The following is a 27,758-nucleotide window of genomic DNA, read 5'->3' as shown; positions in this document are numbered from 1 at the left end:
TTCAGCCCGCGCTGCTCCCGGCCGTGCGTGAGCCCGGTGCCGCCGGCGGTGCCCCGCGCCCCGCGGTGCGTGTCCGCCCGCACCTGCCCCGCTCATGCCCCCGGAGCACCGCACCCCCGCGCGTCTGTCCGTGTGTCCGTGCGTGCACATGAGGAGAGAGGAGCGAGGGGAGGCGAGACCGGTACGCTGGTAGGAAGCGCCGGCAGCCGGTGCGAAGTGTGAACGAAAACTCTGGCATCTCTCGGGCTGCTGCAAGCGGACAGACCACCTCACATAATGCCATCTTTTGATGAGGTTTTGAAGGAGGCTGGGGAATTTGGAAGATTTCAAAAGAGAGTCTTTTTCCTCCTTAGCCAGACAGGCATAACTTTTTCTTCCCTGTTCGCCAGCGTAGTTTTCCTCGGGCGAGCACCAGGCAGCTTCTGGTGCAGGATCCCTGGGGCAGCTGAATTGAGTGAACGATGTGGCTGGACACTGGAAGAGGAACGAAACTTCACGGTGCTGCCCCTGCACCTGGGGAACGAGTCGGTCACTGGGGAGTGCGAGAGGCTGGATGTCACTTGGGACACCTCTGTCAGCTGCACCAGCCCGCTCGCCCGCCTTGGCAATCACAGCACAGGCAACCTGCCACTCGCCCCTTGTCACGATGGCTGGGTCTATGAACAGCCCCGCTCATCCATTGTCAGCGAGGTAAGGAAAACTCCACACACTCTCTAATTAGCAGTGCCTATCCCGCTGCAGGATTGCAGCAGTAAATTTGGGTTGCCAATGCAAGGGTTGTTACTTTGCTGGTTGGTTTTCCTTTCCAGATTTATTTAATTTTGAGTCACAAAGAAATCCAGACAATGAGTATGATCAAGTGCTGGCACCAAGATTTTAGGGAAAGGTGAGCTGATATGAAAGGTGGCTGTTCAAAGCTAAGTGCCCACGCAAAGTCGAATACCCTGCTGAGATATTGCTCTGTCTGTAGAGGAATGTCAGATTAAAACAAAGAGTTAAGTCCTTGCAGCTGAGGCTTCAGGTGCTCAGTTTCGGGCAAACAGCTTTGGTAGTGTGAACTCCAAGTGTACTCTATGACCAGGATCAATGCAGATTACCTCTTCTCTGTATTTCCAGTATTGAACATGGAAGTTTGCAAGTAATAAAAAACAACAGGTGGCAGACTGCCTATCTGAGATCTGGCAGAAGTCAGCAGAAGTGATTGTGCTTACTAAAGAAAAAAGAAAAACCAACCAAACAAACACACGTTTTTGTCCAAAGCTAATATTCAGCTTTTCCCAAATATTGGTGTCAGAGAACAACAGGCTATTATTGCTAGTGGTAAGCACTGGCAAGTGCAGTGATTTTTTCATGAGGCTGCAAAAGGCCAGTGAAGATGCTTTCCTAGGAGATCCTTTGTGTAATCTGTAATTGTGCCATGGGTGTGCTGTGGTCTGGCTCCAAAATACAGTCTGCACACTAGGAGTGTGTATTTTAGAGTCATTCTGATAGCAATTGTCACTCATGCAGTGATGAAAAATCCAAAGTATGCTTAGAGGGATTGGCTCAGAAATAATCAAGGTGCACTGCAAAATGTGTCAGCACAGTTGAGGGGTCTGCTTTCTCTCTGTCTCGTGAACCTCCTGCTATGCTTTTTAATTCGGTGCTTGCAGTGAAGCTGTGTGCTCCAAAACAGGGGCCAGGGCACAGCAGGCAAAGCCCTGAGCAAACACTGACAGGAGATGCTGTCCTTCCAATTCAGCATCCTTCTCCCATCCAGCTAGGACTGCTGTATCCACTGTCAGGCCTCAGGCTGTCCTGAGCAGCAGCTTTGTTCCCTGAGCACCACATGCAACCTGAGCAGCTTTAGCCAGGGTCTATGCTAGGAGAAGGGAAACCAGAGGACCCCAATGGCCCTCGAGCAAACATTCAGATCTGTTTTTCGTGTATGATCTGTGAAATCAAGGCTGCTCAGCGGGCTGCAAATGACATGCAGGGAGTTGGTGTCAAACTTTGGTCCCTAATAATGATGTGTCTCTGCCCACATTGGCAGTGGAAGGCAGGGAGGAAGGACAAATGGTGCCCTGGAGCTGCAGCCTGGCTCTGGAACAATCCATAGGACATGGACGTGGTGCGTGGTGGGAAGTTTATACTGCTGCCTCCAAGGTACCTCTGCTGGAGGACTGTGAGGAGTTAGGCCTTAAAAATAAAAATATAGACATTCCTTTTCTGTCATTGTCCCATTTTTTTCCCTTTCAGCCTTGCTATAGGTGAGGGCATGTGGGCTGTGTCCATAAGAACATGCTCAGAGTCCGTTTATGGCAGCACTTTGTGTATCTAACAGAGCCACTGTGATTTTCCAGTAGCAATGGGCACAGCTATGGGAAAAGGAAACCAGTATTTGTCTTGCAGCAATAAATGGGAGTGAAAGGTTCAATGTTCTCAGGCAAATACCTCATTCATCTTCACTTTCTCGCTCTTCTCTGTTGAGGAGAACTTTCATGGCCAGGGAAAGGAGGAGGGATGAAGGGATGACTGGGCAAGCACTCCCACATGTGCTCCCAAAAAGTGCATATTGGGAAAACCCTGGAGTAACAGTCTACAAATTTGGGACTGTCTGTCCCCTGTGCTGGGGCAGCAGGTCCCACCATTAGTGTCACTGTGACTCCTAGAGACACTCTTGCTGGCCAAGTCCATCTCAGATGGAGGCTGCTGGGCTGTGACCTGTGCCACTTGGAACCTCTTCCCAGTTTTGCAACATTTTCTGGATAAATCATATCCCATGAGGCTCAATTTCTTCTTCTAAAAAGGAGGATTGTGGCATGCATGTCCTGACTCAATTGCTCTGAGATCAGCTACTAAAAGGGGCTTGATATCTTATTAATGAGTTATATATCCAGTAAAGACAATTTATTTCCCAGATTTAATTTAGTCTCTTTTTGCCCAGCTGAGTTTCTAACAAAGTGTGACTTAATTTAGGTTCTGTTTAATTAGCTCACCAAAGACTTTTCTTACCCATCTACTTGTAAATGCTTCGTTTTGTCCATGGGTGCAGAAATGTTTCTTTCAGCTAAAGATTTCTGCCATGTCTTATTGAATCAGCAGTAGAAGTGAACAGGAAGACAAAGTTAAAAGGATGAGTTAGAAAACTCATCAGGATGTGTGTTCTGGGAAAAAGAGAGAGGAGTGTGGGGGGAAAAGTCAGAGTACTGAAGGAGTTCTTCCAGGCCCATGGCAAGCACAGGTCCAGTGTGGATTTGCACTGTGACAGGGGATTCAGAGGGGAAAAGCAGGCATATAAAGCCTTCTCTTTGGATAGATGTCATGCCACACAGGAGGTCTGGCAGCCAGAGCACAGGCTACTGCAATAGGTTCACCTTATTTAGCACCCTTCAGAAGCCACATCACATGACTGATTTGTGAGGAGTTGTGAAACAAATGGCACTGTGGTACCTGACTTCACTGCTCATGCTGCTCACTGGCCATTCTCTCATCTCGGATAGCTGTCTTATGCAAAGGTGCTCACAGCAGCATCAGCAGAAGGAAGCAAAGGAAAAAAGGGGAGCGTGGATTGATACAAAGCACACACTTTTTAAGTACTACTTGGGTTGCCTGCTGCGTCACCTGCTGCTGCAGGACTCTCAAGTCTCAGTGTTAGGGTACAGTGAGGCTCTGAGAGAATGTACAGGGCTTTCCTCCTTCAACATTTGAGGAGAAGAGCAAACTGTGTTAAGAAATCATCACAGGAGCAGCACATGGCAAAGCCAGTTACCTTGTTCTCACGATGGTCAATGCAGTACTGCTAAAGATTCCCCCTTAAGATCTTTTGGTGTCCTATGGACTCTGAGAGGAGGTCCCTGCTTCTGCAGTGACATGGCCAAGGGTCTCTGTGCTCCATTGCTCTAGGTCAGGCTTTTCTGTGAGGACAATCCAGATTTGAGAAAGTTGTCACTGGTGCTGCACACATAAACCTGCACTGTGTTAGAGCTGAGCAAACAAGACCTGGGTTGACATAAAGGTTTCAAGATATCATTTTGAGACACATCTGTGTTGAGGTGGTGGAGCTGTGCAGAGGAACAGTGCAATCAGTTCTGGTTTAATTGTGTCTTGCATATCTCCCTGTGAATCTGTGTCAGCAGCAGGATGGGAATGCAGTGGCTATTCAGATTTTTCTTGGAGAGGGAAGCTGACAGGGTAAATTATCAAGGTAAATAAATTCCCGACTCATGCCAGCTGGTGCCTTCTGAAATGATGCTGGTCCCAGCAGGTGGCTGGCACTGCTCAGGAGGGAGGGCTGGTGAGAGCAGCAGTTCCTCAGAACGAGGAGTGAAGGATTATGTTTCTGTGCAGCAGATGGAGACGGAGAAACAACTGGGAGGTTGCAGTGGACTGGGGGGGGGGGTCACAGCCTCATGCTCTGGCCAAGGGGTCTGGAGAGGAGCCCAGGTCATGCCCTGATCTCTGTAGCACTTGAAATAGAAAGTGTTTGGCCTGCCAAGTCCTGCTAGGTGAGTTTTGTGAAGGGCCCATGTATCCAGGACATACAGAAGTCAATAAATCTAACTGTGCTGAAGATGGGGTCACTGATCTTTAACACTGCTGGGCTTTGGCACTATGTACTATTATCCCCAAGAGACAAATCTAGCAATCTGTGACAGGGTGGCTAGAAATAGTGTGCAAAGGGAAAACCATTTTCTTCAGACATTTTTGTCATTGGTGACTCCTCAAGGCATGGGCATGTGACTGCAGTGAAATGGCCTGAGGTGGTGGAGGAAAGGAAGAGGGAGGTCTGTGTGGTCATCAGCAGCTACAGCACAGATGGATGTATTTTAGGCAGCCTTGATTTCAGCCTTTGTTGGCAGAAGTTGAGCAGAAGGGACAGATTTCAACATGTCACGTCTGCAGCAAATCTTCACACTGTAGGTGATGCCATTTTGAGACCCAGCAATACTTTGTTGCTGAAGTGTGAGGTCTGAGGTGGACAAATGGTTCTCTGAACATAGCCTATTGCTCCTGTGCTGGGAATCAATCTTCTTACTTCTCTGCTCACCAGCCATCTCAAAAAATAGAAGTCAACATTTACAGAAAAACCTAGGAGGAAAAAAACAATGTTTCTCTCACAGTTTTTAGTCCCTCAGAGAAGGAGATAACATGTCATTTAAATTCAGGGTGGAAAAAGCACAGCTGGTCCTTATACTATCCTTCTCCAAGGGAATAAACAACTCAATTTACCCTCTGATAAGTGTTGATCTAGTGTGACTGTTGTCATTGGCATGGCAGTATATCCTGTCTTATTTTCACTGTCATGGTGGGATAATTATCAATTAGGAGAGGGAGGGAATTAATCAGGGGAGGGAAAAGGGCACAGAAAGAGCAAAGGAAGCAGTAATGACTGAATTTCTTACAAAATTCTGACTAAGGTTTCTCTGTATGAGAGGGACTGGAGCAATTGCTTGCAGGTGTTATGCCAGTGGGGCTGTGTTTCTTCCACTGCCATCAAACTCACAAGTATTAGTTGAGGGTTCAATTTTTTCCTTGTTATTTTGAGGACAACTGCTTCTTTTCCCCTGTTAGGAGATGAAGAATTTCTCTACCTCCCTCTTGCTTTGTCCCTTAAGAAACAAAGGAGAAGTACAGAACAGGCCTTTTGTGCTAGGACACTCCAAAGGTGATCCCAGTGGCAGGGACACAAAGTTCATGGGCTTTTGGTCATGCACAGGAGGGGAACTTACAAAGCTTTCAAAGCTAACCTGTCCCTCAGGCCCTGAACCCCAATGCCCTGGCAGCGGGATAGTGGCTGACTGTGGTATTCACATGTCCTCTGAACAGAGAGAGACTTTCTCAGGATTTCTTCTGGGAGAAACTGTGAGAGAAACAGAGAAAAGAATGATCAAAACAATTCTTATATCACTTGCTACTACATGTTGTTGTGCACTTGTGGAATATGTTATAAAAATTTGTTTACCAAAGAGTGATTTCTTAATTAAACACTAGACAGTGTTGCTTAATTAACCAATTAAGTCGAAACTCTATCAAACTAACTGTAAGAGTTACTGAGTTTCTTAGTAAGTATAAGATAATATAATAAAACAATTAATCAGCTTGAAAGGCCTGTGGACAAGAGAAGAGGAGAAGAACTTCCCAGCAACAACTAAGGAACATGTAGCAACAGTCAGCATCTCCCTGGGTTTCCTTAAACTATGAATATCTCGCTGAACCATTTGTCACTGGCAGCAAAAGGGGAAACCAAACTCTTTTTGATCACTGGTACGAATGCCATTTAAAATGTGTGTCTGGGCTCTGGACATGCTGCTGCAATTGGGCTGGGGAATCACTGTAAAATTCTTTATTGACCATAGAGTGTAATCCATTTCTTTGCAATTTAATTGTAACAGGCAGTAAAGCTCTTCAAAACTCATCCCTAAGACATTTTGAGAAGCTTTTAATAGCACATTGTGATTTAAAACAACGTATTTCTACAGGGTGTGCTGAAGTGAATAAAGGTCTCTCAAGTACAAGGAATGACAAGTTTGTGGTTAGTCAGTAGGTAAACTGGAATGGAAAATGTTGGCCTTTTTCCCAAGCCATGAAGAAATGAGAAGTTGCCACAGTCCCATATTTCCCAGCCATCAGTCATGTACAAGCTCATCCAGTTGCCACTCCTTCTTGCAGCGATTACACCACTAATGAGCTACAGGGAGCCAGTGAAAAGCCTCTTCCTTCTCCCAGAGAGATCTCACTTAGGTGGTTTGCTGCTCCTTTATGGACCAGTGAAGCACCCAGTGCTGTTCCTTCCAGTCACACCACTGCTCCTGTAAATCTGAGCATCTCCTTGGTGTCCAAGCCTCAGCGTGTATGCAGACGTTCGTGACAGGCGTGTATTTCCAACCAGCAGTGGCTGGCTGCATGGACTGCAAGGCTGGCAGGGAGGACAGAACTGTTTTTCCCATCTGTTAAGGACACTGTAGAGGAATGTCTGGAAGGAGCTGGTTCCTGCTGCCTGTCTCTGTTGGCAGCACTTCATTTCTGCTTACAATGGCAGCTCATCATCAAGGCTCAGAGAGAAGCAGTGAGGAAGTGGATTGTTTCCCAATTTGGGCAGCTTTTTAGTAGCTCTCTAAATGGAAGGGATCTGTGTTCAGGTGCACAGTAGTTTGTCCTAAAGTGGATAGAAATCCTGTAGGTGGGGCCAGGACTGAATGCAGAGGTGAGTTGCAGGGCTGTGCTGGGTGCCTGCACTAGCTCAGGCAGGGGCTTGGCTGAGAGCACAGCAAAGCCAGGAAGAGGATGTGCCCTGGGCTGGAGCTGGCCAGCTGAGCTAGGTCACTTGCTTGGTGATTACCTTGAGGAGCCAGCTTGCTGCTTTCTAGCAGGGTCTGTTGAGGGTTCAGTGGCTACTGGAGCGTAGCCAGTGCTGTACAGAACAACAAATAGGCTTAAGATCAGGGGAAGAAAACCCTAAGGTTTTGCTTTACTTTACATTTTCATATCCTTCTCTCCCCGCCTCCGGCACTGCAATAAATGCTTTAGCATTTTTAGAAGTGTAAACATCAGCCCATGCATGGACAGGTGTATGAATGTTCAGAAAGAGAGAGGAGGCACCACACCACTACCCTTTGTGGAGGCTGATAGCAAGGAATGTGGGAGGTGTTTGGGAGGGATGTCATACAGGAGGACTAACTGGAGGCAGTCTGAAAGTGTGGGTAAACTGTTGCAGATGATTTTTATCCAAAGGATGCATATAGGGATAAGTTTCATGCACAACCAAACCAGGTCACAGCTGGAGCAATGAAGTGGGTCTGACAGGTGGCTTGGATTAAGAAAAGGTTTCTGCGGGGTGTTCAATTCTTTTTTAAAGGTTACATTCCCCTCTAAAGGTTATTTTTGCAAATGAAAAACAATTAGGAGCATGATGACTTCATTGCTAGGTGCTACGTCAAGCAAACAGAAGTGCTTATCTATATCAGAATTTATTTAAATACTTTAAAAATGACAAAGTGCAGGGCTAACTTAGGAGAACAGTTAGTGTATTGTCACCAATCTTCAGAAAGAGCCCATAGCTCCTTAGAAGTTTCCTGTATGGCACTATTTCCCAGAATACATACAGTATTTGACTATATTGTTAGTGTAGAGATGGTTTCAGCTGCTGCATAAATCGTAGGAAATTGGTGTACAGATGAAAGAATCCTCTCTGTTACTTTCCCCTTCCTTTCTGGTATGCAATTGTTCTCCTACCTTCTTTCATGATAGTTTATTCCTTGCTTATTTGCAGTAAAGAGAGGTAAAATAATTAAAAAAAAATACTAGTTTTGAAAAGAGGTCGAGGAGAGTCCTGGCCTCTGGCTTCAGCACAGGCAATTGCATTGCAATTTTTAAAAATCTTCTTTTAAAGGTCATTCTCATAAATCCCTACTGTTTTCCAAAGATACATCTTTTGGTACCATTTGCTAACATTGTCATAGCTTCAAAAAGCAAGAGGTTAAGCAGCATTTGAAATCTGAAAGTGCTGCTCCATGTTCAATCTAATTTAGGAAAGCATTTCTATTGCTCTTGAGTATGACAGCTGAGAGCAGGTTTTATTCCTCTCAGAGGTTTCTGTAGCTCTTGCTCAAGACTTACAGAAGTGGAAGCCAGGTGCTCATAGATTGACTTGGCTGACAGGTGGCCAGTCCGGCTTCCTGGAGTAGTGGAGTTGACATAAAAACTATGGCTTTGTTTAAAGTCAGTGGAGGTGGGATATCTGTCAGGCTGTAGAGCTGTGAGGTGCCCCTTGTATGTCCTGTGTAGGCACCTCTGAGATACAGCATGCAAATGAGCTGGGATGTCTCTTGGGCACATGATACAAAATTTTAGGGCCTGGAGAACTGTGAATAGCCAAAGAGGCTACTCTCTCTGCTGTCTCTCTAGCCCACCCTGTGCCCACTCTGCTCAAGCAGAGTGCTTGAGCATTGGTGTTGTCATGTGCTGGTGAGCACAAATGTGGCACACTGTGTGTGCTTCAGCGACCAGCACCTTGTTGACAATTCAAAAATTTCTTATAGCTTACATTTGAAAGCAAAAGGGTCTCTCTAGGTAAATGCTGGCACCTGCTGTTGTCTGTGGCTTCCTTTGGTCCTGAGGTCTCATTGTTGCAAAGATTACCCCAGGTATGGATTGAAACCTCCCAAATCCCATATGGTCTGCAGTGGTTACATTTCTTTATTCTCCATGAACAACTAAAGTAATTTCCCATGCCACGCTGCCTATAGAATTACTTCAGTTTTAGTTTAATTCTAGTTTTAGTTCCTAGTGCCTTCCTTCCTCTCAACCACTTTCCCCTTCCCTTTGCTTCCACTCATCCCCACCCCCATCCCTGCTAGTAGTGCTAGGGAGTTACAGATGCTGCAGTATAAGGAATAGAAAAGTCTGGGAAAGCTATACCAAGAAAATACTTATTCAGTGTGTCTGCAATTGACCTGAGATGTGTTTTCAGTTTCCTCAGAATCTACATGTTTTTGCTTTTATCTAGAAGGCATTAAGAAGAATAACGAAACTAATAGATTTCTATAAGGTGCTGTTTTCACTGGCAATAGTTGTGGACCCTTATTCTTCAGCAAACGAAGTCAGGACTTTGCCTTGGCACCGTATTTAACAGTGGTGTTTTCAGAACACTGCAAACTGCTTTCCAAATCTGGACAATTGATGTATGAAAGGCAGCATCCTCTTGGCAAGGGTCACAAATGACCCACCTGGGTGTTTATGCCTCTCCCTTGTTCCCACAGTATGATCTTGTGTGTGGCAATGCCTGGATGCTGGATCTCTCACAGGCCATCCTCAATCTGGGGTTCCTGGCTGGAGCATTCATTCTGGGCTATGCTGCTGACAGGTACAGTATGAGCTCATACTTTGGTTTGTTGGGAGGTGAAACCACTCTCAGTATCACCTGCAACAGGCATGTGTCAACATTTTGCAGGTTTAATTCTCTTGGGATAAATATCCCCAAACTGAGTAAACAAAACCCAGCCAATGTAATCTTTGCTTTGATTTGGGCTGGAAACTGTATGCAATTGTATTTACTAGTTGTGTTTAGAGCTTAAAATGCTATGAAATGAGCTTTCCTTATGGTTTCCAAAGTTTTCTGTGCACATCTGGACCCAGAAAGGGCAGAAGGACGCAGAAACAAAAAGGAAGCGTTCAGAGGAGCTTTCTGACTGATGTTTTCTGAAGGATATTTAACAGGCACCATTGATGATTTCCACTTTCTTTTCCTTTTTCAACAGATATGGCAGAATCCTCATCTACCTTCTCTCCTGCCTTGGGGTTGGAATATGTGGTATCATAGTGGCATTTTCACCAAATTTTACTGTATTTTTGATATTCCGGTTTCTCCAAGGCGTGTTTGGCAAGGGAACCTGGATGACATGCTACGTGATTGGTGAGAGCTGTTACCTTCTTTTTTTCTTGGTTAGGGAAAGTGAGGGATTTTTGAAAGACAAAGACTCTGGCTGCATCTGCTTGTCATAATATCTTTTTCTTGGGAGCAAAGCATTGGCCCTGGAGTCAGCAGACAAAGAGTAACCCAAATCCATCCTGGTTAATGCATTTGTCCTCCAATGATTAGGAGGTGAGGGAATGGATTTGTTATTACATGGATGATCACCAGGATGATAAAAAAATCTACAGAGCAAGCCCCAAATAAACCGGATACACAAACGGGGACATGGTTTATTTTGGCAGTCTGACTGTCTTACACAGATGCTCAGAGGAGTTAGCTGCTTCTCCTCACTGGAGGACAGCTTGGCTGGCTGCTTTCATTCTTTAGCTGGGAGACTTTGTTTAGTGTCAGGCTGGACACCAGAGTTCATATTAGGATTATTATTTTCCTGAAATGCGAAAATAAAGGGAAGCTTTGTTATAAATAGCATCAAAGCAGCAGGGATACAGAATATTTGGTAGATTAAAATTTATCAGTCAATAGGAATGAAGTTCCTTGCACAGCAAGCTTCCTTTTGATGAGGAAAGGATATTGTTGTGGTGTCTTGAATGACTGCCAGGTTCAGTAAGGCGGCCATAAAGAATGAAAACCCAAACATTGAGCAAGACATCCTGCAAGAGATGGGATGTCAGATTTACTTAAAAATAAAACCAGTCATGTGGTGATCTACTGTTATAAACCAAAACATAGTGTTAACATCATTGTGTAGGGCAAAAGTTTGTATCATTGCTCTTGTCTATGAGGCCTGTGACAAGTGTTTAAAATTCCTGGTGGAATTTAGATGAATGGGATTAGAATTGCAAGCAGATATGAACACTTACAGTGAGACCTTGGAGCACTGTGTTGATGTACATGCAGTCTAGCCCTTTTAGTACCTAAAGCCCAAAATAACCTTGTTTTTCTGGGCTAAGTTACACTGCTGGGCAGCTCCTGTCCAAGATCCAGGGAAAGAACCAGAAGCTGCTTTTCCTCTTACTTCCATGCACACGACTTAATTTTAAACTGAGATCTTGAAACTTTGGCAAGTGCTCTAACCAACAATATGTTTTATGACAGACCCAGAGCTTCCTTAGAATGGTCAAGCTTTAACAGAAGGGAATATTTTTCAGTGCTCAGATCAGGCTGCCTGACTTTAGGGAAAGATTCAGAGATCCTGAGAATCTCAGGTAACCTGTATTACTGCAGACCTAAGCAAGGTGCCTAACTCTTGGGTAGAGTTATTCCTTCCAAATCCCTCCAAGGATCGCCTATTATCTCCTGGGATCACCCAGAGTATTTGCCAACCAAATATCTTTTAAGAAACATACATATACAGATCACAGGTTTGTTTACACCAGGAGGGTGGTCACTATTAATACATTCCCAAAGCTCTTTATCTGTGCTTCAGGCTGCCCCAATAACTTCCCTTTGCTTTCACTTACAATCCAGCTCTTTTGGAGGCAGTGCTAATCAGCTATCTTTAGGCAACGGAGTTGCCCCTAGCTATGCAGACATGATGGATAGTCAATAAAAATGGTCTTGCTGTCATATCTCTCTGCATTGCCAGTCAAAACAAGCTATTGTTACTTGTAAATTTGTGCCTCCTTTAGCTAAATAAATAAATAAATAGATGTTTTCTGTGTGTTGCAAACCAAGGTAAAACCCTCTGCTTTTGCTCTGAAGGTGTTGTAGTGGAGATAGTTTTGTAACAAACAGGAGACACTTCTTCATGCATTGCTCACCTCAGTTGTGGATGTCATGGCCACAGGATATTTTCAGGATATTGCCTGAAAAACGAGCATAGATTTCAGAGCTATTAGACACATTCACAAAATTAAAAATTCACCAAATTATTAAAAAAACCCCAAACAACAAAAGCTAGAACTTTCCTAATAAATAAACAAACCAGGCTGGATCATACCTTACCCTCAGAGCAGCCAGCATGTTATGGTTAAATTCTCTTCCTCATAGATGCCTTGTCCATATTACCTGCTGTGAGCAGCCTCTGCCTGAAGGATCCCCTTTTCTGGGACATGTGCCAAAACTGCACCAGGGAGAATGCTAAGGATTTCCCACCAAGCATGATCATGATTCAGTCTCAAACCCCTGTTGTGGCCCTATGTGATTCAGTAGCACACGTGCAGTCAGAAACCCCTCTGGCTGAAGAAGGGTGGGTGAGGTGATGAGGAGATGTCACTCATGCTTGCCCTGGACAGCCTCAGCGACATGCCTACACTGCTGAAGACAAGATGCTGTGCTAGACAGAACTGTGGCCTCATACAGCATAGCTTTCCTTATATTTCACCTCTAATAATTTATTTTCAAATTGGGTTTGTTTCTGTGTTATTTATTGTGGCTTTGTCTCTGCTTAGTGACGGAGATCGTTGGTTCCAATCAGCGGATGGTTGGAATTGTGATTCAGATATTCTTCACCCTGGGAATTATAATTCTCCCTGGAATTGCATACTTGATTCCCACCTGGCAGGGGATCCAGCTGGCCATTTCACTGCCCAACTTCCTCTTCCTGCTCTACTATTGGTAATGTTGCAGTAATTGCTCTTGTCATTATTGCTATTGCTGTTTAAGTACCTTGAGAGTCTTGCTGTGGCTCCAAGTCTCGCGAGTGGAAGACATAGGTTAGGAAGAAGATATTTACATATTGTTGACTTTGTAATTTGTAATTCCTTTGTAATGAATCACAGACATACATTACTCTAGTTTTTCTGGCCAGTTTGCCTCTCCGGTCAGCTGCAACTGGCCCTTCACAGAACTCTGCTCTGTTTATAAGGTAACTTGACCAAAGTTGTTTTTTTCCCATCAGCCATGAGACCCCACTTCTGCTTCCCATTACCTGCTTAGTTAAAGTTTGACCTTGCCCTCAGCCCCTAAGCTGGACAGTACAGCTGATGAGAAGGCAGAGTTCTAAGCTGTGGTAAACACCTCAGTGAAGCCATCCTGTGGGATGGATCCCAAGAGACTAACCCACAGAGCCTCCTCCTGAACACTGCTTCCTTAAACACTGCCTGCTGTGAACTTTAAAATAGTGAATCAGCTTAACCCTAAGCTAGCAGAAACTGAAGCACCCATCATACTGCTTTGTGTTCAGTTTATAAAAGAAGTATGCCTTTTTGTGTGTGTGTATCTTTTAGTGATACAGCCAGAAGCTTCCTGATCTGCCTCTACATGTCTAGTGTTGGCTTTCATTGTTGCTGTTCTAGAGGAACCTTCTTTGCTTGTTGGTTATACTTTTGACAACCATTGTGCAGATACAATATTAAAATTTCTGATTTTTCAGCTTTGCAGAGTATTGATGTAGTCTTTTTTCTTCTTTTTTGCCTACTAGGATCAAATATTTTACATAAGGCTGACTGGAAAAGCAGTCCTCAAAAGAGTTTTTGTGTCCCAATGACTGAGAAATCTGTGTTTTGTGTTAACATGGGTAAAAGATAAAAGACTTGTTTACTTACGATGTTACAAGGTAAAAGCCTTATTTAAAACTTTTGTGTTCTTACAGGGTGGTTCCTGAATCTCCACGTTGGCTCCTGACACGCAAAAAGGGAGAGAAGGCATTGAAAATCATGCGCAACATTGCAAAACACAACGGGAAATTTCTCTCACCCCATTACTCAGAGGTACAGTCATATGTTTGAGCTAGATGTTTTTTCTAAGCTTTCTTAAGCTTTGGAAGGTTCAGTAGTGTTCAAGTGCATTCTCTCTAAGGGATGGACAACACTCTTGAAGAGTCACACCAGAACAGTTTGTTGTCAGCCACACGGTTACTTTGTTAATTGCAAGATGGGAAAAGTGAACTGGCTGGAAATATACGGTCTGAAAAAAAAAAGGGTTTGCAAAACAAGGAATCAGGTCTTTGTTTTGTAACACTCCTACTTTAAAAACTTGTGGGAAATATCAGAAACTAACCTGAGGGGCAATGGTATTTCATAGCAGTTGCCATTTTATCTGACAGAATGAGTGGAGATAGCATGATCTACTTTCCTGGCTCCTTTTCTAGATCATTTTACAACTCTAAGAGAAATTGAAATTAGATTTTCAGTATAAATTTGCTTCCATCCCAACAGGGAGAAAATACACTGCAAAGTTCACAACTGAGGAAGCTCTGTCTGAGATCACTATTCAGAAAGTAGGATGATAAGTATTACAGTCTTTGGCCAGCAGTCATGAGAGAACTTGAAAGTACTGATGCGTTTAATGCAAATAATGCTGTTGTGACATTGCAACATTTGGCTTGCTCTGTGTTGGTAGCAAGTGTTTGGCTCTCCGACCATGATTACTGCAGCACTGGACTTATGGTTCAGTAAGAAGAGATGTGGTTAACTGGAGTGATCATTGAAGTCCCTTTCAAGCCAAAACATTCTATGATTCTTGTGCTGGGTGCAGCACTCCAGGTGTGGTCTCACAAGGGCAAAGCAGAGGTGCAGAATTCCCTCCCTTGCCCTGCTGGCCACACTGCTTTGGATGCAGCCCAGGACACAATTGGCTTTCTGGGACCCAAGTGCACATTGCTGGGTCATGTCCAGTTGAACCCCCATCATCCACCAGAACCCCCCAAGTCCTTCTGGGCATGGCTGCTCTCGGTCTGTTGATACCAGGGGTTGCCTGGACCAGGTGCAGCGCCTTGTTAAACCTCTTGTTAAACCAGATGAGATTATGAAAGACCTAGAGCTGTTGGAGTGAGTCCAGAGGAGGGCTGTGAAATGATCAGAGGGCTGGAGCACTACTGTAAATGCAGGCGAACCCAACGGGAAGAAATTACAATGTCTGACTCAATTCAGAAGGCTGAATGATTTCTTTATTATAAATATGCTAAAATACGTTAATATACTATATAAAAAGGAAGATACTAAAACTACATACTACTTTCTCTGATCTAACACCACTCGTGACCCTCTCACGAGAGTCCAGACATAGGTGGATTGGATTGGCCATCAGGCTCAAACAGTCCTCACCAGAATCCAATCAAGCACTCACTCCAGGTAAATAATTCTCCAAACACATTCCACATAGGAAAAACAAGGAACAGAAATAGAAATTGTTTTCTCTTTCATTTCTCTCTGTGCACCTCTATGAAAAATCCTGAGAGTGAGAGAGATGTGCTTGTCACAGAGCACCTCTCCACAGGAAAGGCTGAGAGAGCTGGGGTGGTTCAGCTCAGAGAAGAGAAGTTTTGGGAGAGGCATGAGAGCTGCCTTCCAGTACCTAAGGGAGAGTTACAAGAGAGCTGGAAATGGACTTTTTTCAAGGATATGAAGGAACAGAACAAGGGGGAATGGCTTCAAACTGAAAGAGGGCAGTTTTAGATTAGATATTAAGAAGAAAATCTGCACTATGAGAGTGATGAGGCATTGGAACAGATTTCCCAGAGAAGCTGTAAATGCCCCATTCTGAATAGTGTTTAAGGCCAGGCTGGGCAAGGCTTTGAGCAACCTGGCCTGATAGACAGTGTCCCTGCTCATGGTAAGGGAGCTGGAACTAGATGAATTTTAGTGCCCCTTCCAACCCAAACCATTCTATGATTCTATGAATCTATAGTCTTTTGCTGGGGCATATACACCAGTGTGATTCCCACATCCAGGTCAGGATTATGCAGTGCCATGGTGTCCCAAGTCATGTAGCAGGAAGTTTGTGCTTCTGCAGTTTCCCCTCTGTGTTCAGCCCTGCATTCCTACACCCACTTGCTCTCTAAACATCAGCATTTTCAAAGCATCATGCCAGAAAGATGTGTCTTCCCTTGCTTTTTGTTTAAAGTTGTAATTTTTTTTCCAAAAGTATCCATGCTCATGACCTTAAGCCACTCACAGCTGCAACAGATTAACCTCCACACATCCAGATTTGTACTGGATCTGTTCCTAGGACCTTTTAAATATAAAATCTCTGTCATCCTTTTGCTGTGCTCAGAGGAAAGAGAGTATCTCCAGAAAGTGCATGGGTAATGAATTAAGGATATTTCTCACATTAACTGATATCAGACTTCTCTTTCATGAAGCAGCTCCAGAATTTCAGGCCAAGTGCTGCAGGTATGGAGGCTCAGGAAGAAGTGAGAGGCATTATCTCTCAATGCACTTGGGCTCAGATTTTCCATTATGTCTGTATCAATTTCATCAGCCAAGTCCCTTACATGGCTCTGGATGTTGCAGCTTTGTGTTTTTGTTGGCATGCAGAAATCACAGATGACCTTTATATGAAAAAGGATAAACATTTGCTGCTTTTACTTTGTGAGTTATGACACTGGTGTAGGTAGACCCCAACCAGAACTAATTAAATTAATTCTAAATTATAAACTTTCTTTTCTAGTTGCTGATATTTATCCTACCATGGAGAGTTTTTTCAAACTAGTTTTCTAATTCTTGGTCTCTGTCCAAAACCAGAATGAACTGCAACCCCCTGAGTAGAACTGCTTCTTAAGAAAATTGTGGATCAAAACCTGTCCCTTTATCTACAGATTTTTTCCTACCTTATAGAACATATCTAGACATATATATTTCTTGCATACATTAACTTGCATATGTAAATGTTATATACATCCATGTATGTATAAACCTGCATGGCCCATGAAAAATTAAACATGTGTAGAACTATGTACATAAAAATAATTGTGGGAACATTGATATGTAATTTTGCTGGAATATGAAAATGTGAGGGAAGTTATAAAGGGTTCATCCAGCATTTTCAAATAGTCTATCTTTGGAAACACGGGCCCTGACACTGAATTTCTGACTGCACTGGTGTGAATAGCAAAGCTCTCCTTGACTTCAAAGAACAAAAAGAGGATTTTTACCCCTGGAAAGTGTTGACTCTCCCTAGTGCTTTTCTTCTTCATCTATAAAAAAGTGCTCAGTCATGCTTGGGGTATTTTGACTTTATTAAGACAAAAAAATACAAGTGGCAGTTGTGCTGAATTTATCTTTAGTCCTCTAGAAATCTAAAACCATATTTGCACAAAGTCACAACTGATGGCTGGCAGCCTGTTATTATAAACAACAGACATGGCAGCTTTATAACCATATTATGAGAGAGTCCAAGAGCAGTGCAGAAACCCAGCAACCTTAGTCTGCCTCACTAAGGACTCTGGCATGCAGAACAAGTGGCAGTGCTTTGAAGAAAACTTTTGGCTCTGGTTACAGAAGAAAAGTGAGAGGGAGTAGAAAGGAAGTTCAAATAAGTGTGGGGATTCTTTGTCTTACTTACAAAGAATTGTGTCAGTCAGTCATGAAAAAGTCATCTGTAAATACATCCAGCCAAATCTCACTCAAAAGCAGCTGTGCTACCTTAGGATATAACAAAACAAATAAAGGGTGGAAGCTTTGGGTTCAGCCCTGGCTGAGCTGATGAGACTCTTGGGCAATGCCTTTGGCTTTACCTGTGTTCTCATCATGGATCTGCATGTTACCTTGAGCTTCTCTGTCTTTTCACTGCTGTCTCCCCTCTGGCCTGGGCTCCTGCACCTCTGTGAGCAGCAAGTGGTGTGGTAATAAGGAGGGGTTTCCTCTTCTCTTTGCCCGCTTAGGCCTCCTCTCAGGAGGGGTCAATAGTGGAGAGTTAAAGCAGCAAGGCTGCCTAAAATCCTTCTAAAAATGGCACAGCAGGTTTAACCCCATGCTCCCCACAGCTGCTTTGAGGGCTGATCACAATCCCAGCTGTGGCTGCCAGTTCTTGGGCAGTATCATGTTTGACCCCTGCCTAAAACTGCCTCTGCCTTATCTTCCTTTTGTCTTTCTCACTCAACAAATGACCATAGGAATGAAGGGTTTTCACCTGGCTTGGTTAAAAACTGTTAGCCAGAGTTAAAAGCAGTCTAGATCAATGTAAATAATCCCTTTTTGGCCCTGCTAGTATTCTGGCTCTGTAATATCTGCCGCAATGAACTTCAACAGGTAAACACAAGACTGTGTGAAATCCTGCCCTTTTAGTGTTAAACCTTCTAAGCAGTAATTTCATTGAGTTTCTCATTGTGATTGTATTGGAGGCAGCTGAAAACAGATTTATTATACTTTGTAGGCAGTATGAGGACCATTAATTCATACTTAGCAGGTTATTTTTTTCAGGGTAAAAGCCACCTTCAGCACAGTGTATGTGTATTATAGAACCCTCTGAATTTCACTGGTTGAATATTTCGTAGCACCCAAGCACCGTTCTCTCACTCCCCTCTTCTTCCTGCTGCCCAGCTGTGCCACCAGGGATGTTTCCAAGCCCATTCATTACCTGCTGCTCAGCTCCTTCTCTCCCTGCTTCCCTCAGCCCATTGATTTACCCTGTCTCCTCCTCCCTGCCACCCCTGGCAGGAGGCAATTCTGTGCCCAGTGGCCCTGATGTGAAAATGACTGCTTGTTATCTTCCAAGAAAATTCAAGTCAACAAGGAGGAAATAATTCTTCCATTCTCAAGTTAAGATTGGGGATTTTTAAATTGATTTTTGCACAATCATCTCATTAAGGAAAGCCCACAGCCATATTCAGTTATTGGCTGTTCCAACACCTGTGCACTGCTCTGGAGTGCTTTGAGCAGAAAACTGGCTTGTCAGCACCTTTGCTCGCTGGACTGGAATATTGCTGATCACTGTATTTACACAGAAACTCTGTCCCAGTGCCTGCCCGACTCCTGACAGCTGACTACTGCTCACTTGTCTCCTCAGATCACTATTAGCAACGAGGAGGTCAGCAACCCCTCCTTTCTGGACCTGGTTAGGACTCCCCAGATGAGGAGGAACACACTCATCCTGATGTACGCCTGGTGAGTGCCCATGTCATCCAGCTTGTTACCTGGGTGGTGGGTCTTGAGGAATGATTTCCTTGTGACTTTTAGGGTCTCTCCAGCTGCTTGCAATCATTTGTTTGCCTCTCAACACATTTTTTCCCTCTGCTGTTTAGGTTCACAAGTGCCCTTATCTACCAAGGACTTGTCATGCGCCTGGGAATTATTGGAGGAAACCTCTACCTAGACTTTTTCATCTCAGGAGCTGTGGAGCTGCCCTCTGCTTTCCTAATTATAGTGACAATGGATCGCATTGGCCGGCGCCTGCCCTTCGCCATGGGCAACATCGTGGCGAGCATCGCATGTCTCATCACTGCCTTCCTGCCAGAAGGTAATTCCCTTCTCTGGCTCAGGCTCTTCAGGTCAATGGCTTCCCTCTGGCACCCCCTGAGCAAGGACAGTGAGCCACACAGAGCTGCAGATAAAAGTAAAAGCAGCTGGTGATACAGGCAGCACTCAGTCACAGAACAGCACACCTTATTTGCGTGTAGATGGCCCTGGCACCTGGAATAGCCATCTCTTTGATGGGTTATGAACAACAGCTGGGAGTAGTCTTAGAGAAAATGTATATAAAGGCCCTGCACTCTCTGTAAAGGCAAATGCAAGGGAAGAATATACAAACGTAATGGGAAAATACATTTCCTGACATGGAACACACTAAGTGATGTAAGAAATCAGTGATTTTGGTGAGTCATCTTGGTAAGTCTTTTCCTTTACAAATAAAACAATGCAAACCACAACACAATGTAGGGGCTGTGGTAGGCATCACAGAGGTTATTGCTTTGCCCTCACTCTCAGGGGTTTGGACAATGCTAAGAGGCTGGGAGAAAGATATGGCTTTTGATTAAGCCATTCTTATCTGGTTTCAAGGACAGAGAAAAGGTCTTGTATTGCACAAAGGCTTCCCAGCACTTCTCTCCTTTCTTTAAATTGTTTTCCCTACCACGGTTTTTGGAGGGTTTTTTTGTTGTTGTTATGGGTTTTTTGTTTGTTGGTTTTGTTTTGTTTTGTTTTGTTTTTTATCCTTAGGGAGGCATTTGGAGGTGCTTTGAATTGTATATAACTATAGGATTATGCCTTGTCTTACTGTAGCTGGGGACCGGCAGCTCAATGGACATCAGAAAGGCTTATTCCTCCCCAGACCTGTTCCTATCAAAGTGAGGGACACTCCTGGCCATCCTAAGAGTTTTTAGTTTCTCAAGGTAGTATATCATGGGGCTGCCAGCAGCCTTCTCTCAGTAGGAGAGGACAGCCTTGGGATTAAGATACTTGCAGTTGGACACTTGAGATCCAAGTCCTACTTTAAAGAGATCTATTTACACAGATGGAAAAAACTGCAGCTCTCAGCTGTGAGCCCCATCACTCTGTGTTGCTCACACAATTCCAGTCCCCTGGCAGAGGGAGGATCCCCATGGACGTCACCATCACCTTGGGAGTCTGATGGACTGAAGGGATGCCATGGAGATGTTGTGGATTTGTTTTGTTCTTTCCAGCCTTTGTTTTTCTTATATGTTTTTGAAAACAGAACTCTTCAGGGCAAAAGTTGTGTCTTGCAACATGGGATGAAGTTTGATGGTGATTTGTTTGGTTGTTTTGGAAGGGATATAAACCCAAGTGTCTCATTTTTGGTTCAGAGAAAACTGAAATGTTTTCTTGTTCTTCCACTGAAGGTTTGAAAAAACACAATCACTGCCAGAGCCCTCTCCAGTGGCAGAGCTTCCCCTGTGCCAAGTTCAGGCTTGTTGTTTCACTTGTCTTCCTGTCTGCCTAGTCATGGTTAGACGATGCAGGACATGACAGAAGTGCTTGTCACATTCCTTGTCACACGCTTCCAGAGAGCACCAGATCTCCAGAGAGGGTTTGCTCACAATGAGAGGGGCAGCTCTGCCCTGCTGTGTGTGGGTGACCACTGCATCCCTGCTGATGTATTCAGGGCAGTGGCTGCTCACTGGAGCTTGAGTGGAGCTAGGAGAGCTGGGCAGAGCCAGTGGGGCAGTGTCAGGTACAGCCTGTGCCAGGCATGCCAGGTATGGTGGTCCAGAAGGGGAGAATGACCAGGACTAGCATAATTAGGAATTTGTCTAATGTGCAGTGTCTAGAAAAATCACAAAGGGTAAGTGGACTGCTCTAGGGAATATAATTTTACTGCAGCCTCCTTGGAGATTTCTAAGAGATGTGTAGATATGGCACGTAGGGACAGGGTTTAGTGGTGGAATAGCAGGTTGGGTTAAAGGTTGGACTCAATGATCTTAAAAGTCTTTTCCAACCTAAATGATTCTATGATTCTATGCAGCTTTAGAGGCACATTCCTTGTGGCCAGAAGGCTTTGGGAGGTGACTCAACAGTGTTTCTTACAGCCTAACATCTCTGTATAGAAAAATACTCCTTTCTGGAGCACAATTTGGATGCAGTCATGGAAGCTTATGATGGCTATTCTCCCACCCATAGTGTTATGCCCAACCAGCATCTTGAATCAATCAACTCTAGTGGTTTCTAGCTCTCCAAAGCAGCCTTACATGACATTTGAAAGCAATAAACGCCAGTATAGATTGATACCTACAGCAGTGGCCTTTCAGTCTGATTTGCAGTGTTCCTGAGGTATAATTTCTGTTGACAGGGACTGGGGCTCTCAGAAATGCTCTGCAGGCGTGGCAGAGCACACTTCACACAGAAGTGTTTATTTTTGTGTGAACAGATATCTCATGGCTCAAAACAACAGTTGCCACGCTGGGAAGATTGAGCATCACAGTAGCTTTTGAAGTTGTCTACCTAGTGAACAGTGAATTGTACCCTACGACACTCAGGTATGTCAAAACCTCCCAGGAATCTTTCAGCCTTTCCCTGTGCTTTTCACCATTTCCTATTTCACTGTCCTTTGCTTAAACTTGGTTTTCTCCAGAGTTTCCCACTCTGAATGGCCACTGCTTAATGTGGATGGCATATACTGAAGAGATAATTTTGGAGCTAAGTCTGCATTCTACTCCTTAAACTGCCAGTTATTCTGTTTGGTAGCACCTCTCTAATATCTCGTACTTTTTGTCTTTTGCAGAAACTTTGGTGTTTCCCTGTGTTCAAGTCTGTGTGATCTTGGTGGGATCATAGCCCCATTCCTGCTTTTCCGATTAGCAGCCATTTGGTTGGAGCTACCTCTAGTTATTTTCAGTAAGATTTAATTTACAATATACTTTTATACTTTAAAAATATCCTACTCGTAACAGAGCTTTTCTTTTGGGGCAAACGTAGTATGGGGCCTTATCTCCTTGCAGAGCAGTGTTTCTCCACCTTTATGCCTAGAGCAAGAGGCTGAATAGCAAATGGATGAAATGTGATTTCTCTGCAGAGCGTGGAGGAGCTCAGGTCTGCTTAGGTAACTGCTGAAAGAGCAGAAATTAAACGGTATGAAGTGCTTTAAGACTGAGAAACCTTTCCGCTAGTCTCGTAATTGCATGGGAGTCTGTGGCTAAACCAGACTTCTAGGAGGTAGATGTGACAGGAAAAAATCAAAACGAAAACAATAGAATAAGAAGGGAAATTTGCAGTGACAAATTTTAACTGAAAACAAAATTGGAAAGACAAAAGATGCTGTAAAAGATTATCATTATTTCAAGAAAAGACATAGATAGAAGAACAGTGTTCACATTATCTAATTATTAAATTCTGCTGCTTCTGAGGGATACATGAATTCTCCCCTGTCTTAAGTAAACAACTACAAAATTAAAGTGAACTGTGCAACAGTCAGGGAACATTTGATTTTTTGCTCCAGCCCTTCTATTTTTGACTTAATACATTATGTAAATTATATATATTCAGGAAATTATTCCAAAATATCCATTCCTAATTCAGATTTTGAATGGTGTTCCCCGAGGAGGAGTTTTTATTCTGAACCACATAATTTACTTCGACCACGGATAAAAGAAGAGAGTATTCAGGGAAATCTCAGTGTTCAAGAAAATCTCAGTCTTCAGGAAAATTTCAGGAAACACAGACGCATCTACATGATAGAGCCCTTTGAGAAAAGGCAAACTTGTTCTACATAAGAAATACCACTCTGGTTCCCGTACTGTTTTTATACATTTGCCCATGTGCATTTATATCAAGTTTTTGACTTCTAAGATCTCCCTTTGGGGAGATCAGGCTACAAATGAGCTCCTAGCCCTCAAGTAATTTTGTAATAGGCTAAATTAATATAACATAAATGTATTTGATTAGAATAGGTTAATCAGAAATAGGTGATGCACTTAAAACATCTCACTTCAAACTCAATCTGAATAAATTTTTCTCAGTGGATAAATGCTGAAAATACAAGTAACAATGTTCTTATTGCTTTTTTGTTTCTTCAATGTCCATTGTAGGTATTCTTGCAGCTGTCTGTGGCCTCCTAGTATTGCTTTTACCAGAGACAAAGGGAATCTCATTACCAGAGACAGTGGAGGATGTGGAGCAGCTTCCAAGGTATAAGATACTTATACTTGGGTGAGATTTCCAGAATATGTTCTCCTCCAACTTCACCAACTGTTATAAAGGATTGATGTTTTCCAGCATCAAAGTAAATTCCTTAGTTAGGTGGATGCTATGAGCAGGTGGTAGTCTTCTCAATAGAAACCTGAACTTTGCAATATCACTAAGGAAGGACGTTAAAAAATGTATGGTGATAAAATCTGTATTTTTCTCAGAGACACAAAGCTGTCCTATGCATCTCTGGAAGCAGAAAGCAGCAACAGTGCACAAGAGAGGTGCTGCATAGCCTGCAACTCTCTGCTCAAGAAAACCAGCCATTACCTCAGTCAAAGCATCCTGTGAAGAAGGGCCCCTGTTCATGGATGCAATCCCACAATTTGTGAAGTCATTTAAAAGTCACATATTAGATGGATTTAAAGCTGAAGAGTTGTAGGCACAGCTTTCCCACTCCTGGCACACAGCAAGCCAGACTGCCCTGCAGATGAGCAGGGAATATTTATTCCTTGGCTGAATAATTTGAGGTCCTAATACTATAAATGATGTTCAAGGAGAGGCTTTGAATATTACATTAACAACTTTTGCCTGATTCAATATACAGATTAAGTAGGAGGAAATTTTCAATGCAAAAAAAAAAACGTTTCAGTACTGCAGCTTGGACTACAACTTTAACTACATATTTTCCTGTTTTTTCACTTATATTCCTCTCCCCTTCTGTTTCAACAGTCATTTTGGAAAATGTGGCAAGAGATGGAAACACCGGGACACCAACTCTTATATTTGACTTTTGAAGGACAGCACTAAGAACTTTGTTCCCATACTGGGAATTTTTTTCAGCACATGCCACAACTTCAAAATTTGCTGCAGAATATGGATTAAACTTCATGTTTTCCTTCTAAACACAAGGACATTTAGTACAAGTAGTGTATTTTTCTATGGATATTGAATAAATACTTCTTTTTCTGAGTACACTCTTCGCAAGAAGGGACTGTGGTTCTTCACAGAGAACAGAACAGCTTTAAAATTTTGGAATGTCCAGATCAGTGACCTTATATTTATTTCTGTTTCTATTTGAGACTTTTGTTTATTGTTTTGTTAGGATTTACATTTGTGTGGGAATGATTTAAATGGTAGTTCTTGTTTAGATGACCTTGAGGAGGAGAGGATGATTATTTTAACTGGTCCTCCTTCGCTCCTGAAGAATCTGGACCAGTAGAAGTTATGACAGCTGAAGAAGGAAGGCACTGATTAGGGTAACACTTTCCCTGGTTGAGAGGGATGGAAATCATCAGTGTGCATCAGCAGAACCTCTCTCTGGTCTGATTGTCATCCACAGGGACCCTTTTCAACAAAAGTCCTTCTTCCCTCCTTGTTCAAGGGCTTTCTGAAATGTGGAAGCAGTCCTCCTCACCTTTCCAGGGCTTTCTGGAGGTGTCATTCCCTGCACAGGGCAGTAGCTCTGCAGGACAGATTGCCCTGCTGCCCATTGGTGCCTTTCCCCAGACACGCTGGGGTTCATGAGACACCCCTCATCTCTCCAAGGGAAGGGCTTCTGCCTACTCTCCTCTGTTGAGAGCTTTTTCAAACACCTCTTTCAAGAGCATGCTGATTTTTTCCTTTGCAAATCATGCTCTTTGCCCATCCCTACAAACCAAATACCTTCACCCTCACCACTGCCAAGATGACCTGCAATTTCTGCATTCTGTTCATTATCTCTCTTTGTCATCTTTCTGTCTTGGGGATAATTCTTTTGGGCTGTTGACAGAGATGTCAAGCTGTATTGGGCAGGGATGAGCCAGGAGCTTTGGTTATGAAGGGAAGTAAGTGTTAATTGGTCCTTTGAAGCTGACATGTAACAGAATAACTCTGGCACTCTAAGTAGATTCCAGGGACAGACTGACTTTCCTTTTTTCTCTATGACCTTCATCAAGAATTGTGTCCTGGCCACTGACTGGTAAACAATACAGACCTTGCAAGGAAGGACTTGAAAATTTGTGGCATTCAAAAGGTATCCTGTTACCAACAGAGAAATAAATAAATAAACTCACTGACATATTGTAAAGGACCTTATAAGCTCCCAAAAAAACATATTTGGCACAGGCAAATAAAGGGCTGAGTTTGGAAGGTTCATACCACAGATTTGTAGCACTATGGTACAGTCAGTGAAAATGAATGACCACTACTCCAGTCTCACCATCCGAGGAGCACAGGAGGATTTCCTACAGTGAGGAATATACTGTGCTTTTCAGCAATTCCCAATTCTCCCTGCCTTTTCCCAGCAACTGCCTTTATCACCAGCCCTTCTGAACGAAAAGAGGACCTTTAATAATAATCCCAGCCTAATGTTTGCACATTTCAGGCAGTTAGTGATAAAGGCCTGTCTTTCAAGGCTGTTTCTAACTTACTCTGAGGCACAGTAAAGGTCAAAGGTATGCTTAGTAAAAGTCAGTAATGACTTAGAGATATGAAACGAAATTAAAATCTCACAATACATACAGCTAATCTAGAAGACACCACACAAAACAGGTGCTACAAGGAGAAAACTTCTAGACCAATACAATCTTCTGTAGATAGCTGAAGACAATAGCCCAAGGCTGCCTGGCAGACACCAGCCCTGAACTGGAGGCTTTGGGCTTGCACTGGCCCAGGTGCTGTGTCTCAGTGCAGGCCCCCAGCCACAAAACTCAGCCTAGCCAGTCCCTGCTGAAGGCACCTTGGAGAACCAGGGTGAAGTGATCACAAGTGGTGCTGGATGAGATGAACCACCCTCTTCCCTTTAGTGCTTCTTCTTTGTGTTTGTTTTTTTTTTTTAATTGGTGTGTTAAACACTTCAGCAGCTTGAGAAAGATTGCAGAGATCTTTTAAAGCTACACCTTTCCAAATAAATGTGAATAATATTTGACAGCTTCTTCAGTTTGTGGACAACTAAAATACATTGAGAAATGAGAGATGCAAAGACTTGTTTCCTCTTCTCAGATTATGTTTTGTTTTTCATGTGTTGCTCAAAAGATAATGTAGGTGATAAATTTCAGTAGGTAAAATGGCTTGGAGCAGTGTCAGAAGTTTGAATGTATTTATTTCTTAAAAAATTTGTTTTGTAAAGGACAGCAGAAAAAAGCATGTGCATATGTTTTTACTTCTAATCAAGCAACTTTAGATGGAATTTGTATTTTGTAATTGCTCCTGTACTGACTCTTATCCCTAAGAGGGATTTTGTAAGTTGAAAAATCCTTCAATCTCTGTGAGACTTTGTGTTGCCTCCTGAAGGTGTGGTGGGTACATAATGCGGTGCATGACCAGCGGTCTGGTAATGCTGGGGTTCCACTCTTGTGGGTGAGAGGTGACAGATGAGGTGGTGGTACCAGATGAAGAGCTTCAGCGAGGGAGAGCCCCAAGCAAAACCAGCTGCATGGAGCTGGATGCATGTGGGCATGCAGACCACAGGACAGACTGTTTGTTTAAAAAGAGTTATTCTAAATTCATATGTGCCTCCAACTGCTTACTACTTACAGGAGAGTCCTACAAGCTTCTCAGGAGGCACAGCAGTTTTCTCCTAAGATGCACGTGTTGACACCAAAGTGGCTGTTGTGACCCAGCTCACGCAGTGAGAGGCACTTCTTCAATGAGGGCCTGAACTCTGTCAGCTATAATTGTCCTGCACGTGGATCCTCCAGAGGTGCAGTGAGAGATGTGAGGTACACAAGAGACAAAGGGTCACTATACCATCACCAAAGGCACACGAACAATGTGACCTCAGAAACCCAGCTGCGTTTTTCCTGTTGGCAAAGAGGCTTCTTGGACCAACAAACAGATGAAAGTGCTGTTTTGCGTCAAACGTGCCACTGGCACCACATGTGCTGGGTTTCTTTATCCAGTCTGTGCAAGTGGTTACCACAAAAAGTGACAATTTGTATTGCCCCTGACAGTCTTGCAGAAGGAAAAGATCACAACTGGCACTGTTTGAAGTGTTATGAGGTGGGACTTTCATGGCCACTCAGGCATATCCAGGCATTTCTAGCCAGTTTGGTAAGGAGAGCAGGGCCAATGGTTTCTGTCTACAAGCCAGGTATTAACTATGCCTTCAAGAGTTCACATCTGAAAAG

General features: G+C 43.6%; 1 protein-coding gene across 2 annotated transcripts; it reads left to right on the top strand.

Moving 5' to 3' along the window:
- SLC22A3 (solute carrier family 22 member 3) lies at positions 1-24,626 on the top strand. 2 transcript variants are annotated; one of them, XM_030267982.4, is made up of 11 exons: positions 5-690; positions 9,741-9,844; positions 10,239-10,393; positions 12,805-12,970; positions 13,947-14,064; positions 19,082-19,179; positions 19,317-19,531; positions 21,896-22,004; positions 22,250-22,362; positions 23,553-23,652; positions 24,382-24,626. In XM_030267982.4, exons 1-11 carry the CDS (start codon positions 277-279, stop codon positions 24,437-24,439), a joined length of 1,650 nt encoding a protein of 549 aa, XP_030123842.4. In that variant the 5' UTR covers positions 5-276; the 3' UTR covers positions 24,440-24,626. The 2 variants fall into 2 exon arrangements, with proteins under 2 accessions (XP_072783023.1, XP_030123842.4); XM_072926922.1 differs by lacking the exons at positions 22,250-22,362; positions 23,553-23,652; positions 24,382-24,626 and adding an exon at positions 22,100-22,239 and having other exon boundaries at positions 1-690.
- The last annotated feature ends 3,132 nt before the right edge of the window (positions 24,627-27,758 follow it).

This window comes from Taeniopygia guttata, chromosome 3, assembly GCF_048771995.1.
Source record: "Taeniopygia guttata chromosome 3, bTaeGut7.mat, whole genome shotgun sequence".
In the NCBI taxonomy this organism is placed as follows: domain Eukaryota; kingdom Metazoa; phylum Chordata; class Aves; order Passeriformes; family Estrildidae; genus Taeniopygia; species Taeniopygia guttata.
Note: the sequence above shows the minus strand (reverse complement) of the source record. Positions and strands in the feature narration are given on the sequence as shown.

Bases quoted from the DNA above. Each gene is read 5' to 3' on its own strand.
- SLC22A3 (XM_030267982.4), top strand. From the start codon at position 277: ATGCCATCTTTTGATGAGGTTTTGAAGGAGGCTGGGGAATTTGGAAGA. The intron at 691-9,740 runs GTAAGGAAAACT...TTGTTCCCACAG, and splicing joins GCTCATCCATTGTCAGCGAG to TATGATCTTGTGTGTGGCAA. The intron at 12,971-13,946 runs GTAATGTTGCAG...GTGTTCTTACAG, and splicing joins CTCTTCCTGCTCTACTATTG to GGTGGTTCCTGAATCTCCAC.